The 20963-nt window shown below is 38.1% G+C and overlaps 1 protein-coding gene and 1 pseudogene across 2 annotated transcripts in view; one reads left to right on the forward strand and one right to left on the reverse strand.

Annotated features, from left to right (window-relative positions):
• The window catches only part of SCP2 (sterol carrier protein 2), a 109203-nt gene that overhangs the window by 38562 nt on the left and 49678 nt on the right, over window positions 1-20963 (forward strand). For both annotated transcript variants that reach the window (XM_028512511.2, XM_028512512.2), the window contains exons 8-11: window positions 6534-6620; window positions 7747-7897; window positions 9058-9205; window positions 13705-13812. In XM_028512511.2, coding sequence (XP_028368312.1) covers window positions 6534-6620; window positions 7747-7897; window positions 9058-9205; window positions 13705-13812 — 494 coding nt within the window. The remainder of the gene's footprint in view (window positions 1-6533; window positions 6621-7746; window positions 7898-9057; window positions 9206-13704; window positions 13813-20963) is intronic.
• Window positions 9774-11460, reverse strand: LOC114496779 (annotated as a pseudogene).

Consider the following 20963-nt stretch of genomic DNA (forward strand, 5'->3'; position numbering starts at 1 on the left):
TGCAGAGCATGTACTTAATGGTTGCTAAATAAAGTTGGTTCACTGACGGTTGAATTAGTGCCCTAGGCAATACCACTAGGCAATAAAAGGGTAATAGCTAACTTTATTAAATGCCAACTCTGTGTCACTGTGCTTGATACTTTTATATACACATTCATTTAGTCCTCTCAGGGACCCTATAAAGTAGATTTTTTTATTCTCACTTTATAGATGAGGAAAACAAGGCTTACAGAAATGAGGTAATTTGCTCAAGACCATTCTAAATAGTGGCAAAATAATGTTTATATTTTTCCTCCTCCTAGGTTATAATCTTTTGAGGGAAAGAGTCATCTGTTATCTTTAATACTTAGTACAGAGCTTGGAACTTAATAGCTGCTCGGTAAATTGTTTCTGAATTATTAAACAAATTTTGCCACATTTAATAAACATAAAACCATGACAAGGAGCATTTTATACCATAAGTAGATTATTACCACATATTCCTAGTACTTCGTGCTGCTGCTAGTTCTTCTCATTTTCCTAATTTTATATTGATGTTTGAATTTAGAGCATACCTAATTAACAACTACCGAATTCCATGCTTTAGAGCTAAGGGTGTTTTCTGAAATATCTAAGGATATTGTGAGAGCTTTAATGAATTCCCATTTCTTATATGATAAAATCTGAATTCCTTCATGACGTAACAAGCCTGTTATAATTTGGCCCCATTTTACTTTGTCATTCTTATTTCTTACTACTTCCTTGGGATATTCCCAATCTCTAACCTTACTAGATTACTTGGCTTTCCCTAAATGTACTGCATAGGACTTGCTTATTTTTTTTTTTTTTTTTCACTTAGGCTGTTAGCAATCCCTGATAATATCCGTCTGCTGTTCTTTTGTTTGGTGAAACAATTGACTTACCTGTGAAGTCTCAGTCCAAATGTCATTGCTTCTCTTAACACCTTATTAAAACTTCCCTGGGCATAAATATTTCTTCTCATGAGCTTCACTGCACTGCCTGTATTCCTCTCTCATAATGCATTACACAGTAACATACTTAGTTATTGATGAGTCTTTCTCTTCTGATGATGATGACCCTTGAGCGGAGATTGTCTCATCTTTCTTTTAAAGTATATTTTATTGATTGTGCTATTACAGTTGTCCTAGTTTTCCCCCTTTGCTCCCCTCTGCCTGGCATCCCCCTTGCCTCTAGTGATCCCCTTTCCTTAGTTCATGTCCATGGGTCGTACATGTAAGTTTTTGATTTCTCCATTTCCTATACTATTCTTAACCTCCCCCTGTCTATTTTGTACCTACAGTTATGCTTCTAAATCCCTATACCTGTTCTCACATTCTCCTCTTTCCCCCTCCCAGTTGATAACCCTCCAAATGATCTCCATATCTGTGATTCTTTTCCTATTCTAGTTGTTTGCTTAGTTTGTTTTTGTTTTTGTTTTTAGATTCAGTTATTGATAGATTTGGTTTAGATTCAGTTGTGAGTTTGTTGTCATTTAACTGTTCATAGTTTTGATCTTCTTTTTCTTAAATAAGACCCTTTAACATTTCATATAATAGGGCTTGGTGATGATGAACTCCTTTAGCTTTACCTTGTTTGGGAAGCACTTTATCTGCCCTTCTATTCTAAGTGATGGCTTTGCTGGATAAAGTAATCTTTGTTGTAGGTCCTTGTTTTTCATCACTTCGAATACTTCTTGCCAGTCTTTTCTTGCCTGCAAAGTTTCTTTTGAGAAATCACCTGATAGTCTTATGGAAACTCCTTTGTAGGTAACTCTCTGCTTTTCTCTTGCTGCTTTTAAGATTCTCTCTTTATCTTTAACCTTTGGCATTTTAATTATGATGTGTCTTGGTGTGGTCCTCTTTGAGTCCAACTTGTTCGGGACTCTCTGTGTTTCCTGGACTTGTATGTCTATTTCTTTCATCAAATTAGAGAAGTTTTCTTTCATTATTTTTTCAAATAAGTTTTCAGTTTCTTGCTCTTCCTATTCTTATTCCGATATCCCCATGATTCAGATGTTAGCCGTTTTGGAGATATCCCAGAGTTTTCTTAAACCCTTCTTGTTTTTTTGAATTTATTTCATATTTATGAAAAAGTTTCTTATTTTGTTCTGGTTGAATGTTTATTTCTTCCTTATGTTCCAACTCATTGATTTGAGTCCTGGGTCCCTTCCCTTCACTGTTGGTTCCTTGTGGATTTTTCTTTATTTCATTTAGTGTAGCCTTCATTTCTTTCCTTATGCTTTTGCTGTATTCAGTGAGATCGCTGAGCATTCTGATCACCAGTGTTTTGACCACTCTGCATCTGATAGGTTAGCTATCTTGGCACCGCTTAGTTCTTTTTCTGGAGTTCTGTTCTGTTCCTTTATTTGGGCCATATTTCTTCATCTCCTCAATTTGGCAGCCTCCCCGTGTCTGTGTACTAGGTAGAGCCACTTTGACTCTCTGTCTTAATGCATGTGTTAAGTTGTATGGGGCAGAGCCTTGAGTATTCGCCAGGGCTGGCAGCCTGCTATACCACTTTGTGGTTCCATGTGTGGGGGAGGGGTCAAAGAGGGGTCAGTGCTGCTGCTGGCTGACTTTTGGGGGCTTGCCTGACACTTGCTCCTTTTCCAGTCACTTCACCCCCTTCCCATATGTGACTGGCGCCCCTACAGCTGCTGCCCTGGTTGTGTTTCCCAGAGTGGGTGGGTTTGCGTATGTTCCGAGCTCTCCTGAGAAACCAGCACTTTTCTCCAACACCCCAAAGCCCATTGGTGTTTACAGCCAGAAATTACGAGGCTTTATATTTCCCTACACTAGAACTGGGGCTGTGCGGTCTGGCCTGGGGCTGAGATTGCTTGCTCGCAAGGTGTCCCCCTGATTTTTAACCACCACACGTAAATGTGGGACCGCCCATTTTGCTGACTGCATTTGCCCCCTCATTGCCACCAGCCCACCGCCGCCACCTGGAGTCCTCTCTGCCCTGGCTCCTGGTCTCTGCCCTTCCTACCCATCTGGATGAATATAGGTTCTTTAATCTTTGGTTTTTGGACTTCCGTACAGTTCAGTTTTCTGGCAGTTCTGGGTGTTTTTTGTTTTGAAATTAGCTGTGATCCTTTTCATGATGGTACAAGGAGGCGAAAAGTGTCTACCTATGCCTCTGTCTTGACTGGAAGTTGAGATTGTTTCATCTTTTATGTTCAATATTTAGCAAGGTATTGGAGCATAATATATACTTAATAAAACTTTACTGTTTCTGAGTAGTAGAGTTAGGATGAGCAGTCTTAAGTCAAAAAGATGGTCTAGAGCCGATTGCCTTGTCCTTAGAACATGGAGAACCATTAAAAATCCTTGGGATTTTCTGAAACTGGTAAGAACTGTACCAACATACTGAGGAATTGACAGCAGTGCAGTTTCCTGGTTTTGAGGCTCCAAAGAGCAGTTCTCGACCTTCCCCAGGGCATCTGAGCTTCCAGGTCTTTCTCTCATTTAACCTGGTGTCCAACTGGGCACTCACTCACTCACTCCTTACAGCATTCTTCTAAGGGAACACCATTGACCCAGCAGTGTGTATTCAGTAACCTACTATCTGCATGACATTGCTTTAGCTGCTAGTGATGTAGCAGTGAATAAGACAGATAAATTCCTTGTTTGCATGGATCTTCCATTATATTTTATAAGTTCTCAGTTATGGCAAATGTTATTTCTGGATGTTGGTTTCATCATTTAAAACTCTTTGAAACAGTCAGGAATTTCTAGGTTTGGCTCAGAAATTTCAGGTGCTAAATTCTTGTATTAGGCTTTGCTTGGCTTGTCAAGAAAGAGAGTTCTGTGTTTCCTGACCAGTCATTGGAGAGGCCCTGTTTCACATTTCTAAGAAAGTTGAATTAACAAACTACTCTCAAGTGCTTCCTCACCAATTATAAGAATAATCAAATGCAGTGAGAGGCCGTGGTAAGTAGTATAGTATTAGAGATAGCCTGTGCCATTTGGGCCTTCAGACCTGTGTCTGGAAGGCCGTCAGACCTGTTACTACTTGTTGTACTTAGATATCCCACAGGTGCCTCAGAGTCAGCATGTTCACCGATAATTTACATGGCCCCTCGGCCTGGCTTTCCTTTCAGCCTTCTTCATTGTGGTGAATGGCAGAACATCGCAACCCTGCAGTCATCCATGCCTCCGTCTTCTTCCTCAGTGTCCCGCGTGAGCTGCAGATGATCTGGGGATACACAGAATCCTGCCTCCATACTGTCTTTTGAATTTATCCCTTCTCTCATCCTTCCCTTCTGGTTCTGTACTGGGAAGGTTAGGTTCTTACCGTTTCTTGCTGTAGTTAATGCCCTAGTTTTTAAGTTGGTTATCTTGCTTTCCGTAATGCCTTTTTACCATCCCTTTGTGAAACGGCAGTTTTCTTGCTGAGATCCAGATCTGGTCATGTCACGTCCAGCTTGATATCCTTCAGTGGTTCCTCATTGTTTCAGTGTAAAATGTAAACACCGCATACTGTCCTCTCATGGTCTGATCCTCGTTCATCCTCCTTCCCTGCCTTCTGCGCCTTGCCTCCACATTCCCTCCCAAACTTAAAGCCATAGCTTCCGTGACCCGCTTCACCTCAAGAGGCTTTGCATGCGCTGATCCTTTTGAGAAGAATTCTCTCTTCCTCTTATTTGCCTAATCTTAGGGATGAATTTCCCTCTTGTGTCTGGGTTTGATACACATCCTGTGAGCTCCCATGGCACCCTGTGTAACATTTCCATCCTGGCATGTATCATATTGTGTTAGAATGATGTATTTATTTGTCATGAATTCAGACTGAGTTCCTTAGTAGTGACTGTGTCTATGTCCCCAATGCCTAGTACAGGGTCTGGCGCAAATAAGGTATTTTTTGAAAGTTGGTGATGGTCAAAGTTATCCTTAGAAGCAGAGGTGCAGATGCGGGTGTAGATGTGAGTGAGAGAGGCTTTATTTCTAAATAGTTGAATTGCTTGTTAATTTCCACACTGGTTGAAGTTTGCTCTTAGAAACTCCCTTGTGTCTGTTGCTGCTGTTTTCACCAGAGCAAAACCTGAAACCAGATGATTATATTGTTAGAGGAGCGAGAGGGGATAAAAGTAAATTTCTTCTTTGCACCAATTAGAAAGAAAATGTTTTCAAGAATGCATATGGTTTATTGTAGGTTTTATATATTTATTTAAAAACTCCACTAGCCTTCATTAAATGTAGTTGTATAATATCCTCACCACAAAAGTTGGCTGAATTGCAAGTCATTTAATTTTTCTTCTGAGGAACTAGCATTTTATAATTATCCAGCAAAAAGAAATGGTATCCTATTTTAACCTCCAACTGGTCTGACACCATCCGGGTGCACTGTAGTTCAGTTGTGGCACCAACCACCTGGAGTTAATGCAGACACCATGCACTGAGACTCAGTCCTCTACAGGACTGCCCCCTCCGGTCAGATGCCAGCCGTGGGTAGGGTCTGTGGGCCATTTGTACTTTTGACCAACTGGCTATGCATTCAAGGGTTCCCATGACTCTATCAGGTTCAGTAATTCACTAGGCTGACTCATAGAACTCAGGGACGTGCTGTATTTATGATTACAGTACAGATGGTCCCCAATTTAGGATTGTTCGACTTAGATTTTTTTTTACTTTAAAAAAAAATGCGCTAGAGATACACAGAAATTCAGTAGAATTCAGTAGAACTTCTACTGAATTCTAAGATTCAGTAGAAAATGGCTAAGCTAAGCTATTATGTTCATCATCAAAAAAATCCATTTTTGATGTATGATGTTTTCAACTCATAATGGGTTTATTGGGATGCAACCCCATTGTAAGTTGAGGAGCATCTGTATTATTACTGGATACAGGATATAACTCAGGAACAGCCAGGTAAAGAAGCTCACAGGGTGAGACCTGCAAGGGTCCCTAATGCACAGCTTCCCTGCCCTCTCCCCCAGGCAGTCAGGGCATGTCACCATCCTAGCATGTCACGGTGCGCAGCAACCAGGAAGCTCCACCAAGTTCATTGTCCATAGCTTTTATTGGCACTTCATTGTGCGGGCACACTTGGTTAAATCACTGGCCACATGATTGAACTCAGTCTTCAGTCCCGCTCTTCTTCCTGGGGTCACACTGGCTGAGAAGTCCCAGTCTTGCAAGTTCATGGTTAGTCTTTCTCTTTCTGGCGAGCAGCCCCCTGTACCACTCCCCCACAAAGAGCAGGCCCACAGGGAGCCACTTATTAGCATAACAAAGAGACTTTTGGCACTCAGGAAATCCCAAGGGTTTTAGAAGCTCCTTGATGGGAACCCAGGAGAAAGATTAGTGAAGTTTCTTATTATACAGTATATGGCATTTTGAAGTTAAGACTTTCTAAAAATTCAGTTCAAATTATTTATTTATTAAAGGTTGAAACTATAAAAGTTTGTCTTTTGGTTGTGAAAAGAATACTAATGTATTATTCTCTCTTTAGCTTCTCGACCAGAACATCTTCAACAAAAAATTGTAATTGCTACCTAATAACAATCTGTTAACTACTTATTTTGCATTTAGGTATTCCCAGTTCCAAAAAGAATACAGTTTAGATGAAGTGATGACATCTCGAAAAATTTTTGATTTTCTGACTGTCTTACAATGTTGGTAAGAAAGACGTTTTATTCTTTCATGGAAGGAATGCTCCCCTGCTTCCCCCTTGGGCAAACCTTAGGCGCTGTATCTGGGTATATCTCCACTATGCCTGCGTCTGCTTCTCCAGAACCACCGATGTAGTCCTCACTCTGGAGTGAGTGCCCCACTTCCTTCTCCTGCCTGGGCACTGACGCTCTCTTCTCTTGGAAGATTATACATCTTGTTTCCTTCTCTCGTGACTTCTGCCTATTTTGTTTTAAGTGTATTCATTTATTTAAATGTGAGTTAGGAAGCCAGTGGGGCCCCACGATTTTCACCTTGAGCATTTTGTTTTCTTTGCTGTATGCTTCCACTGTAGGGAGTTTTACTCTATTGTACTGGCTAAGAGTAAACATAAAATAAGAAAAAAAAATTCACAGCTCTAATAATGATAATAGTTGCAGGTTGAAAATTGCTTGACATATTTATCTTCTAGAATAATGCGTTAGTGCTGCACAGGTCCCACCTGTGCCTGGTCATCACCTGGCTGTGCCCTTGAACTGCTGGCCGGATGCACAGGAACAAGCGGGGTCAGCTTTCATCTGTTGCAATACGAAGGTCTGCCTATTTACAAAGTCCAGCTGAACTCGCAGAAGGCTTCTGTGTTTGCTGCCTCCCTTCACAGCCTACTCTAAGGAAAAGATCTGTTCTGAGGAGATACCAAGAGTTTTAACCAAACCATGGGCTTTCTGGAATCCTCTATTCCATCCTTTTCCAGTTTTCCAATGGATTCCAAGACTGAGTTATTGGGGAGATAGCAGAGTTGACGCTAGTTAGGCCTGTAGTAGAATCTTCATTGTATTAGGGTATTCAGAAGTCACCAGAAGATGACTTCTACAGAAGCAAATGCAGGGTTCTTTGCCATAAGAACTTTTTGGGAGAGATTCTTAGAGACCTAGTAGTGACTGAAAGTATTTAAGTTCTTGACAGAGGTTCAGTCTGTAGCAGGGAAGCGTGTGTAAGTTTTAACTGCAGATATCACCAAGGGGACTATCCCATTACCATCAAGCATACTAAGCTTTCTTCCCAGAAAGAACTTCTAGCCTAATATCTTTGGACTGAGGTGGACTGGGTGTAAATAATTTTTACCTCCCCCTAGTCCCACTTCAGATGGTGCTGCAGCGGCAATTTTGGTGGATGAAGATTTTGTACAGAAGTATGGCCTTCATTCCAAAGCTGTGGAAATTCTGGCACAGGAGATGGTGACTGATTTTCCAAGCACATTTGAAGAGAAAAGCAGTATTAAAATGGTTTGTCTAAAATTCTGTTTTATTAATTAATCAAGGGATTTCTGTTTAAAAATTTTAAGGTGACATGCTGTTGTTATTGGGTCTGTATATAATTTCCTTGAAAAACTGTCTAGAAAGTCTAATATTATAACCCGTCCTTGAGAATCTGGTAGGGGAAAATAGCTGACGAGAACATGTGCTTCCTGTGATAGAGCCACGCGTCACTGTGTCAGCCTTTAACTGACTAGACGTGCTGTTCTTTTTTTCTACGTTGAACTGGCTAAATATCCTCAGAACTCCTATCCTACAGAGTTAAGGGAAAAACAAAGATGTTTTTAGGGAATTTTCTTGGTGCTTCAAAAAATCCTGATTGAAGATTAAATACAAAATGGAGGAAGAAAAAAAGAGAATTCAGACCTAGAGTTAGTTGAATATTTGAAGATACATGCATACATACATAAAATGTAGGCATATATACATATATACACCTATGTAGACAATTGTACGCTAAACTACAGTTTAAAAACTGATTTGACGACAACACTCTGAATTTGGAAATGTCCCTGTACCTTGCCCAGTATCACAAAGCTAGGGTTCTGGGGTGTGGTAGAAGTGCAACTTATATTTAGGTTTTCTGATTCCAGTACATTTCCTGCTGTGCCACAGTTTTATTCTTTGGAGGAAAGTTCAGTTTGCATGTTGTTATTATCCGAGACCAAAGAGGGTAAAAACATGGATTTTGGGAAAATGTTTTGAATTCCATACAATCTCCTAAAAGAAGGTTGTTTATTTTCATATAAAAATTCCCCTATTGTTTCAGTGTGTTATATTGATCTATTGATAAATCTCTTCTTCCTGTTTACCACAACTGTACATTGTGGATTGATAGAGTTTTTGTAATTTAACATAAGATATGGCCTGAAGAATTATAAGTCCTTTTTATGTATCTTATTTAAAATTCTGCCTATTATAGTACCAGGTTTAATATATATATATATATATTTTTTTTTTCCCTTCTGGATATCCTTTTATTTGGACTTTCTGTATAATATAGAATCAATAGATATTTTAATATATGTGGTCATTTCTCAACTGTTATTTTATATAAATACTTTGTAATCCTTATATAAAAGTCCCAGTTTTGATGCCCTTAATTTATTTATTTATGATTTTGGTTTTAGATTGGCTTTGATATGGCTAAAGAAGCTGCCAGAAGGTGCTATGAGAAATCTGGCCTGAGACCCCGCGATGTTGATGTAATAGAACTTCATGATTGCTTTTCCGTCAACGAACTCATCACTTATGAAGCATTGGGGCTCTGTCCAGAAGGTAGTATCTTTCAGGGGATGCATATTAACTTAGTAAATGTCTCTGAGAAAATTTCATTTTCACCATTAAACAAAGGAATTCATTAATTGCTTTTCCCACTACGTTGGTTCTGCCACACTTTGGAAAGTGAATGTGAGCTATCTTGACACTGGACTTTTTAGAACCTGTAGTCTTAGACAATACCAACAGTGAGACAACAGCGTGTACAGGTAATTTGTATTATGTAAATCAGAGGTACTTACAAGATCCTGTTAGTGGGAAAAAAGGATATAAAGTTACATTTGCTTTTTTAGTTAATCTTTATTGTATTTTTTCCATTATGATTTAGTTCCCCTAGACCCCCCTCCCCCCAGCAATCACTACACTGCTGTCCATGTCCATGAGTCCTTTTTCCTCAGTCCCTCTACCCCCTAATCATCCCCCCCCCCCAACTAGCTGGCATCTGCTCTCCATCTATGAGTCTGTCCCCATTTTCCTTGTTAGTTCAGTTAGTTCATTAGATTCCACATATGAGTGAAATCATGTGGTATTTGTCTTTCCCTGACTGGGTTATTTCATTTAACATAATATTCTCCAGGTCCACCCATAGTATCATAAAATTACATTTGTAATTCCAGTTATTTCAAATTGTGTTTGAATAAAGACTCGCAGAAAGGAAAATGGAAAAACTAGTTTGTGGAATCTGGAGGATTTTTTTTCCCCATTTCTAAAGTGGTTGTACCAGTAGTGTGTGAGAGTTTTAGTTGCTTCACATCCTTACCAGTACTTGGTAGGGTCAGTTTAAAAACTTTCAGTCATTTTAAAATATGTGGTGTGTCTTATTTTCATTTTAATTTGCATATCTTTGATGACTAATGATGCTGGCATCTTTTCATGAACATATTGGTCATACATATATTTTCTTTTGTGAACTGTCTGTTCGGAACTTTTTCCCTTTGATTATTGAGTTATTCGCCTTCTTTATTGAGTTGTAAGAATATATGAATTCTGGATACAAGTCATTTGTCTGATATGTGTATGTTGTGAACGCTTTCTCCCAGGCTGTGGCTTACCTTTTTATTTTATTAATAGTACCACTTGAAAAACAATTTTAGAAATTTTGATGAAATATAAAATCTCAATATCTTTAATGGTTCATGTTTTTTGTATTATAAAAGTTCTGCCTATCTAAAGGCCATACAGATTTTTTAAATTTTTATTCTAATTCTATAGATTTAGATTATATTTGTTAGCTGCTTGGTCAATAAATTATTGTCTTTATCTGAAAAATCTTCATAGAAAACTGTTGGTTGGTTTATTAGCTCTTAGCAGCCGGTTCCTTAGCTCTGAGGAGGCTTACCTTCTTCTGAGCTACCTGACGTTTCTTCTGGGCAAGAGACATTTTGTAACAGTTCTATCTCTTCTTTGTAAGTTCTTTCTTAGGCTTCTTCTCATATACTGGATTCTTGCATGTAGCAGCATGAGCTTTCTTACACATCTCCTCCATCATGTCTGGAGTTACATTGCTCTTTATGCACTGAGGGAATTGTTTCTTGTAAGCATCTTCATTTTCTTCCCTTAGGTAATACATATAATCTACACCATTCTAACCCACGATGTGTTTCTGATGTACTTCTGCACTGAGTTCCTTGCTTTCTGAGTCATAACCAGGGAATTGGTACCCCTTGGGGCTCCAAAATCTTTATTTCCAGTAGTACTTCTGGCAAGCTCTGCATCCAAATAGCAGATGAAGGCACCAGGTTGACCATCAGTGCTTTCCACATTGTACTCCCATCTCCAGTCACCTCCATGTGGCCTTCCTAGATCTTGTCTGTGCTAAACGTATTGAGTAGCCTGTGGGCCAGCAGCAGGCCAGTCTGATGCACTGCAGCATGTTTTGTGAGGCCAGCCTTCACGCCGTACTTGGGGAGTTCCTGAGCATGAGCTGCACAGACGGTCATACCCCCTTCTGTATCTCTACGGGCATGCTGACAAGGGATAAGCAGTCTGACAAGGGATGCCTCTGTTGGTTACTTGAACTGTCATTCTGTATTTGGTAGTGTAGTACTTATCTTTACCAAGCATTTCTGGGCATAGTAATCAGTTTTATCCTCTTGTCATCTAAATTTCACTTGGTATCTCTTGAAGTAGGCTAACTTTAGCAAACCCCACCCTGCAGAAGAAAGACCCGTGTCCTCGGCTTGCCACAGACCTGCAGGCCTAGCACAGTGAGGGGGGCAGTATGGGGTGGGGCAGGAGGTTGGGCGAATGTAGATTTAGATTTTATATTCAAGTATATAATCCATTTTGAGTAAGTTTTTGTGTATGGTGTAAGATAAAGGTTGATATTAATCTTTTTTACTTCACATACAAATCTAGTACCATTTGCTGAAAAGACTTTTCTTTTCCCATTGAATTACAGTGTCACCTTTGTCCAAAATCAATTGCCTATATATATATATATATATATATATATATATAATATGAGGATCCAATTTTGGACTCTTTTGATGTACATTCATTTTTTTTTAAGGGTATATCAAGTTTATTTATTTATTTTATTTTATTTATTTATTTTTAGAGAGATGGGGAGGGAGGGAGAAAGAAAGAGAAACATCAATGTGTGGTTGCCTCTCACATGGCTTCCACTGGGGATCTGGCCTGCAACCTAGGCATGTGCACTGACTGGGAATCGAACTGGCGACACTTTGGTTCGCAGCCCGTGCTCAATCCATTGAGCTACACCAGCCAGGGTATTGATCTACATTCTTATCTTTTCACCAATACCAAATTATTTTGGCCACTGTATTAACACTAGTACAGTACTGTAGTGTATAACAAGTCTTGAAATCAAATAGGGTAAGTTCTCTAACCTTGTTTTTTCAAAAATTGTTTTGATTGTTTTAGAGTATATACATCTTCATGTACATATTAGAATTAGTTTGTTAATTTCTACAAAAATACAACAAAAACTCCCCTTGCTAGAATTTTCATTGGGATTTCATTGAATCTGTAGATTCATTTAGACATTTGTCATAACAATGTTCAATCTTCCAAGCCATTAGAGGCTAGGTGAATTTTCCTTTTTTGTTAGAGGTAGTGTTCGATACACTGAAGACAATGGAAACACTAACTCAAAAGATATATGTACCCCCATGTTCACTGCAGCACTATTTACAATAGTTAAAATATGGAAACAATCTAAATGTCCATTGACAGATGAATGGATAAAGAAAATGTGATGTGTGTATATAATGGAATATTATTCAGCCATAAAAAAGAATGAAAATCTTGCCATTTGCAACAACATGGATAGACCTTAAGGGCATTATGCTAAGTGAAGTAAGTCGGAGAAAGACAAATACCCTGTGATCCCACTTGTATGAGATCTCAGTTTATGAAAAAAAAAAAAAAGAGAGAAAAAAAATCTCCCAAGTTCATGTATACACAGAACACATTGGTTGTTGCCAGATGAGAGGCATGAGGGGTTGGGTAAAAGGAATGAAGGGTATCAAAATATATGAACTTCCAGTTATAAAATAAATTATGAGGTATAATGTACCACTATATTACGTAGTGATTATAGTTATAATAATACTGTATTATATATTTGAAAGTTGCTAAGTGTATAGATCTTTAAAAAATAAATTTGTAACTACATTTGGGAATGGATCTTAACTGGACTTATTGTGGTATCATTATGTTGTACATCTGAAACTCATGTTACATGTTAATTATATCTTATAGGTTTGAGAATTAAATTATGTAGATATATGTCAAGTAATTAGAACAAGGCCTGACACAGAGTGAGTGCTTAAAAGCTATTTGCTGCCTCTGAAAACAACCATTATCATTATTTTGAGATTTTATCTCTGGCTACTTTATCAGAAATATCATTTGGAAGAACATTTTATATAATGCATGTATTTTTATTTACTTCTTTACCACCCAGAAGAATGTCATGGGAATTCATAGGAATGCTGAAGTTGCTGAGCATGGATGTAACTTTTTCTTTTGAGCTTATAGCTTAACAATATTTTCAGCCATTTCCCTTCATTTCATAAAGTGTCCTTTTTTTCTCTCTCCCTCCCTCTTTCCTGTTTATTAATAATATTTATATAGTGTATGAATACAGTTGAAAATATAGGGAAATGAATACATTTTGGCAAAATCATGAATTTTTAAAGCTGATATAATTTAGTTATAGTATTTTATTCATTTCAATTCTTTTCTTTTGGTTCTCTGAATGTCCATTATATTTGTAGCAGTTTTGGAAGCTAAAGAGCTCTGAGGAATTAATAGGTGCATTGTTTCATGTAGGAAATGTTCTGAAAATACCAGCCTTTATTACTCAATATTTATTACCTAACTTTTAGTTGTGCTTTTATCAATTTGATGCTCATTTGAGCTGTTAAGAAATGTCTGTTGTACGAAAGTCTTGGCTATATGGAAGTTTTAAAAACACGTCATTTGTTCCAGTGTTATTTTTAACATTTGTAAATATATTTTTTCTTCTCTAGGGGAAGGTGGAAACCTGGTTGACAGAGGAGATAACACTTACGGAGGAAAGTGGGTCATAAATCCTAGTGGTGGGCTGATTTCAAAGGGACACCCACTAGGAGCCACAGGTAATAATGCACAGAGTTTTCACACATTTTTATTATCATTTGGCATAAGTGTGAATGATTAGTTATTGATTTGAATGAAAGATTGTATTCTCTGAACTTGGTAGCCAGTGCTTTAAATGATTATTTAGCCACAGTATTTTTTGTTTTTCTTTATGTACAGTATACTTCAGTGATCTTGATTAATTAATGAGTATTTTAATTAGTTGGTATTCTAAATTCAACAATTTATATTTTTTAAAGTTTGATTATTTTCAAATAGGTGTACAACTTAACTAACAAGATGTTTCCCAATAGAGAGATCTGGCTACACCTGCTAGATATGAATCATTTAAAATGAATGCATTAATTATATAGTTGTATATGTGGTTGGTGTTGCAAGAAAATTTTTTCTTTGGAGACAACTGAATTAGAAGTTATAAAATATAAATTTTATTATGGCTGTACTGCTGACTGGCCATGTGACTATTTTGATTAATTACTGATTGCTCAATTACTCACTTTGATTCTTAGTGTCTTTAACTGTAAAATGAAGAAATTATACAAAAAAAACTTCTAAAATAACTTAGCACTAAAATTCTGGGACTTATTTTTATATGGATAGGTGAGTTTTATATTTTTCTATATTGTCATGTGAATTAAGTAAAATTTTATAAATTCTCACAGATTATAAAGTAGAGGTGTTAGAATTAATACTGTATTCATTATAGCAGTTAATTTTGGTTTATTTCTGTTTATCACTCAAATTTAGTGGAGAAAATGGATGTACATAGATAGATGGGGAGTAAGGGAGAAAGAGAGTAAGATGTGTACATACAGGTAGTTAGCTGCAGTTATAAGGTACCACCTTACTATTTGTTTTCTTCCTTGTATGTCTTTGGTTCCTTTCTCTTTTTCATGCTATCTTTTTACTAATTGGGTAATTTTTAGTATTTTATTTTCTCTCTTTTATTGGATTATTTATTTATTTATTTTTAAATCCTCACCGGAGGATATGTTTATTGATTTTTAAAGAGAGAGGAAGGAGGGGAGGGAGCGAGGGAGGGAGAAAGAGAAAGAAACATCAATTGGTTGCCTCTCACATGCAACCCAACTGAGGATTGGACCTGCAACCTATGTATGTGCTTTGACCAGGGGTCGAACCTGCAGCATTTTGGTGTACAGGACCATGCTCTAGCCAAATGATTAGCCACCTGGCCAGGGTTCTTTTTCATATTCTTTAGTGGTTGCTCAAGGATTTACAACATGATCTTTATCACAGTTTACCTTCAAATAATGTTATACTACTTCACATATAAGGGCTTTTTACAACAGAATGTTTCCATTTACCACCCCCCCTTCCTTTGTACTGTTATTGTAATACACGTTTCAGGAATGAAACAGTAATTACTAGTGCTGTCCTCCCACCATTTCTACAAAAGGATGCCATAATGTTTACTGCTAGTAATTAATCCCTTGTTTGTATCAGAGTGTGAAAAGTAATTTATAACCCTGTCAGGAAAAGGACATTCTTTAATTTGTAGAGAACATAATTTTCCTTCTGATATGGCAGCTGCAAGGCACCAATATCTCTATGTAAATACTGTGCTCAGTGCTACACAGACATTATTTTTGAATTATTTTTTCTTCCTTTGGTAAAGGGACTAAACTGTTTCCTTTATCCATCAAAAGAGTTAGGTCATACTGCAGTGCTGTTTTTGTCGCTACTGGGACTAGAGAAGTCAGGGTGGTAATAGATATTTCTGTGGTGTGGTCATTGAAGCCCAGAGAGTTACAGTTTGCATTTGAGAACAGTGATTTACACTCTCCTTCCAGACAGCTTCCTCACTCTCATATAGGAAGCTTCTGTTTCGTCAGGAGATGAATGTGACATTTCAGTTACTTGTTTTTATTTTTATTTTATTTTTTAAATATATTTTATTGATTATGCTATTACAGTTGTCCCATTTCCCCCCTTCTCTCCCCTCCACCCTGTACCCCCCTCCCACCCACGTTTCCCCCTTTAGTTCATGTCCATGTGTCATACTTATGAGTTCTTTAGCTTCTACAGTTCCCGTACTATTCTTGCCCTCCCCCTATCTATTTTCAACTTACATTCTATGCTACTTATTCTCTATACTTTTTCCCCCTCTCTCCTTCTCCCACTCCCCTGCTGCTAACCCTCCATGTGCCCTCCATTTCTGTGGTTCTGTTCCTGTTCTAATTGTTTACTTAGTTTCTTTTGGTTTTGCTTTAGGTGTGGTTGTTAGTATTTGTGAGTTTGCTGTCCTTTTACTATACATGTCTTTTCTTTATCTTCTTTTCTTAGATAAGTCCCTTTAGCATTTCATAAAATAAGGGCTTGTTGATGATGAACTCCTTTAACTTGACCTTGTCTGAGAAGCACTTTATCTGCCCTTCCATTCTAAATGAGAGCTTTGCTGGATAGAGCAATCTGGGATGTAGGTCCTTGTCTTTCATGACTTGGAATATTTCTTTCCAGCCCCTTCTTGCCTGTAAGGTCTCTTTGGAGAAATCAGCTGACAGTCTGATGGGAACTCCTTTGTAGGTGACTGTCCCCTTACCTCTTGCTGCTTCTAGGATTCTTTCCTTCGTTTTTACCTTGGCTAATGTAATTATGATGTGACTTGGTGTGTTTCTTCTTGGGTCCAACTTCTTTGGGGCTCTCTGAGCTTCTTGGATTTCCTGGAAGACTGTTCCCTTTGCCAGATTGGGGAAGTTCTCCTTTATTATTTGTTCAAATACGTGCTCAATCTGTTGCTTTTCCCCGTCTGATTCTGGTACCCCTATAATTCAGATATTGGAACGTTTAAAGGTGTCCTGGATGCTCTTAAGCTTTTCCTCAATTTTTTGAATTCTTATTTCATCATGCTTTCCTGCTTGGTTGATTCTATCTTCCTTCTGGTCCACTGTATTGTTTTGAGATTCAGATTCCTTCCTTTCACTATTGGCTCTCCTCCGCGTATCTTCCTGCATCTCTTTTATGGTAACCTGCATCCTTTCATCTAAATTGTGCCCAAAATCAACCAATTCCGTGAGCTTTCTGATCACCAGTGTTTTGAACTGTGCATCTGATAGATTGGCTATTTCTTGGTTGCTGAAAAGGATGAGTCCTGGGGGACTGATCTGCTCTGTTGGAAACATATTTTTCCCTGTCTCTCCTTTTTTTTTTTTTTTCCGGTCTGGTTGCTCTTGTTACAGTGGGGGGCGGAGCCTTAGGTGTTCACCGGGACTGGGCACCCCAGTCGCTAGATTGTGACATTATATGTGGGGGCGGGGGCGGGAGCGGGGACGGGAGGGAACAATGGCAGCAGTTCCGTTCTCCTGGGCCCACACCCTTCTCTGGGATCCTGGGCTGCGAGTTCTGCCCTGGTCCACAATTGTTGCCCCTCTGGGTCCCCCAGCCGCAGCTTGCGTACTCAGGGATCACCGCTGCGCTCTTGCGCCCCGGATGGCTGTTGCGCCGATTTCGCGCCAAACTCCCCGACCTCCGCACGCCGCTGACCCGAGCCAGCCCTGTGCCCGCCCGGCTAGTCTTCTCCTACCAGTCCAGATATACGGGTCTACTTCAACTTCTTGGCTGTCCAACTTCCATTCAGATAAATCCTCTGTCGGTTCTGGGTGTTATTCTGTCTGTAAATTATTGTTGTAAATTATTGTTGTTCTAATCTTGGTTGTGCGAGGAGGTACGGTGCGTCCACCTATTCCTCCATCTTGCCGGAAGTCCTTCAGTTACTTGTTTTTATTGACAACTTTTTTTCTCCGCTGAGAGAACATGTCTTTATTATAATTGGCTTACCATTCTGAAATATTTTTCTCCTGCCACCCACTGAAATACCCAGAAACCATGTTTTGTAGTAACAGTATGATTTTTCATAATTGTATTCTTTCTTAAAATTGAGGTATATGATTTTCATATAATAAAATGCACAGTTCTTTCCAAAACACAATTGTTTATGGCAGCATTATTCATAATAGCCAAAAGGCTGAAAAAACCCAGATGTCTGTCATCAACTCATGAATGAGTAAACAAAATGTGGTATATTCAGACAATGGAATATTCTTTGGCCATAAAAGAAATGAAGCACTCACCCATGCTACAACATAGGTGAATCTTGAAAATACTTTGCTAAGTGAAAAAAGACCACATGTATGATGCCATTGATATGAAATTATCAGAATAGGCAAATCTACAAAGACAGAAAGTGGATTAGTAGTTGGGATGGAGGGAGGTGAAAGAGTGATAGCTAAAGAGTGGGCTTTCTTTCTTTAAAAAAAATTATTATTTATTTTTAGAGAGGGGAAGGGAGGGAGAAAGAAGAAGAGAAACATCAGTGTGTGGTTGCCTTTCATAGGCCCCTACTGGGGGTCTGGCCCACAACCTAGGCATGTGCCCTGACTAGAAATTGAACTGGTGACCCTTAGATTTGCAGGCCAGTGCTCAATCTGTTGAACCACTCCAGCTAGGGCAAGAGTGGGATTTCTTTTGGGGGGTACTAAATACGCTCTAAAATTGATTGTGGTTAAAAACCATTTAATTCTTTTAAATGGATGATTGGTTTTGACAATTGTATACATCCATGATATTACCAGCTAAACTAAGATACAGAACATTTTCATCATTCCAGAAATGCCCATTGTGTCCATTTCCACTAAATCCTTTGGCTTCCCTCAAACACCTCTCCTCCACTCTCCAAACTCGTCCCCCACTCAGGCTAAGACTTTTTACTTCTATCATCCTAAGATTTGTTTGGCTGATCTTCATGTAAATGGAAGCCCATTTACATGAACTTCATGTAAGAACTTCATGTAAATGGAATCATGTAGTGTATACACGTGCTCTTCTGTGTCTGGCTTCTTTCATTCAGTGGAATGCCTATAAAATTTATCCAATTTTTTTTGGTATCAGCAGTTCATTCTCTTTTTTTATTGCTAAGTAATATTCCATTGTTGAAATTCACTAGTTTGTTTATCCATTCCCTCATGTTGATGGACATTTGAGTTTTTTCCTGTTTGGGGCTATCATAATAAGGCTGTTACGAACATTTTTGTACAAGTCTGTTTGTGGACACACCTTTTGCATTTCTCTTGGGTTAATCACTCAGAGTGAAATTGCTGGGTCACAGGGCAGATGTGTGTTTCGCTTTATAATAATCTGCCAAATATTTCTCCAAGGTGTTATCATATGCTTTTTAATTTTATATAGCTGGATGGCAAATTTTAACATTTAACAAATCTTTCTCTTCTTTCTTACCTTTAGTTTTGTATTCTTTAGAGTCAGCCCCTTTTAATATTTATTTTGTATTTTTCCAAAATCGTTATGCTTGTACAAACACATCCGCATATATGTGTTTATACAATCTTTCTGTATTTATGTGTGCACATGTGTAATATGTCACGTATTGTTTTAGGGTTAGGGTTAGGATTGTTTTTTAACTTACATCTTTAAAGTCTTATTGTATTATCACAGATATTCTTTATTCTTTTTTTTAATTTATGTTTTTTTAAGATTTTATTTATTTATTTTTAGAGAGGGAAGGGAGGGAGAGAGAGAGAGAGAGAGAAACATCAATGTGCGGTTGCTGGGGGCCTTGGCCTGCAACCCAGGCATGTACCCTGACTGGGAATTGAACCTGCGACACTTTGGTTCGCAGCCCGTGCTCAATCCACTGAGCTATGCCAGCCAGGGCTTCTTTATTCTTTTTAATGCCTGTGTAGTATTCTCATTGTAAGACATTTACCTAGTCATTCATTTATTGGTGGACATGTAAATTCTGTGCAGTCTGTTATGACGAAGAATGCTGCAGCTAGCATCTTTGTGTCATTGCATACTTTTGCAGTTATGCCTGTAGGATAAATTCCAAACAGGGGACTCACTATGTCAAAGGTTAGTATGTATTTAAAAATTGGTGGTTATTACCAAATTTTCCTCAAAAGAGGGCATACCAATGTATATTCCCAGCAACAGAGTATAAGAGTGCTTCTTTTTCTACAATCTTGTCAACATTAGATTTAATTTGATTTATTATTTGTTTTTAGAGAGAGAGAAAGTTAGGGAGAAAGAGAAGGAGAGAAACATTGATGTGAGAGAGAAACATCAATTGGTTGCCTTCCATTCGTGCCCTGGCTGGAGACTGAACCTGCAACCCAAGTATGTGTCCTGACTGGGAATTGAACTGGTGACCTTTTGGTTTGCAGGATGATGCCCAACCAACTGAGCTATACTGGCCAGGGCAACACTGGATTTTATTTTTATCAAATGTAAATAATTTTGCCAATCTTGGCAGGTTACCCAGTTTTTTTCCCTTAGGGCACTAAAAAGCTAACCTAAAACACCCCAGGAAAATAGCAGTTATCCAGTTTTTAAATACTTAAAGAGAAACTCTTACTGTCTTCAGATATCTTTTGAAAACGCTTTGCAATATTTATGTGAGTCTACACTGTTGGTGAAAATTTTCTCTTATTATCAGTCTTTGAGTGATAGCATTTAGTGTTGGCATAGCATTTTAGGGGAAAAACTTATAAATCTTGATTTGATTGGTAGTCTGAATAAGGATGAAGAATTATTACAGAGTAAATGTTTACTAACTACATATTGTGATTTGGATATATTTCAAATAAATTCAACCCATTAGCTGTAGCCCAAGAAAGAATTCAGACTCCTGGAAAATATTTCAGAATGACAGCACTGAGTAGTTTAAATATTTTCCTCTGGTTACTCGGACAACAAACAACAATAGGATCTTAAGAAAATCAAGAGAGTGCTTTCACAACATGCTGAGTTAAGATGGGGTAGTGAAGGTATAGAGTTCTCCTCTATAAATGGTGTTAGCTTAACTGTGATATATTGCTGCTTTGGTGGGAATTCAGTATTGGAGAATTCACTTTCAAATGAAAGCTCTATGTTATTAGTTTCTGACTTTAAGTTGCTCAGCTCTGCATGAAAAAAAGTTTCTATCTGCTATAGCAGTACCTGTAATAGAAAAGAGATTTAAGCATTTGAATTGAATATTCTTTTGTTCACTGTTAGTTTAAAAATATGAAGTCCTGTTAGATTTTTCAATGAGAAAGATCACATTGGGCCTAAGTTTGTTTTTATTTTTGGCTTTACTTTGCAATGGTCATATGACAAAAAACAAATTAGTATCTAAATA

Source organism: Phyllostomus discolor, chromosome 5 (genome assembly GCF_004126475.2).
Source record: "Phyllostomus discolor isolate MPI-MPIP mPhyDis1 chromosome 5, mPhyDis1.pri.v3, whole genome shotgun sequence".
Taxonomy (NCBI): Eukaryota; Metazoa; Chordata; class Mammalia; order Chiroptera; family Phyllostomidae; genus Phyllostomus; species Phyllostomus discolor.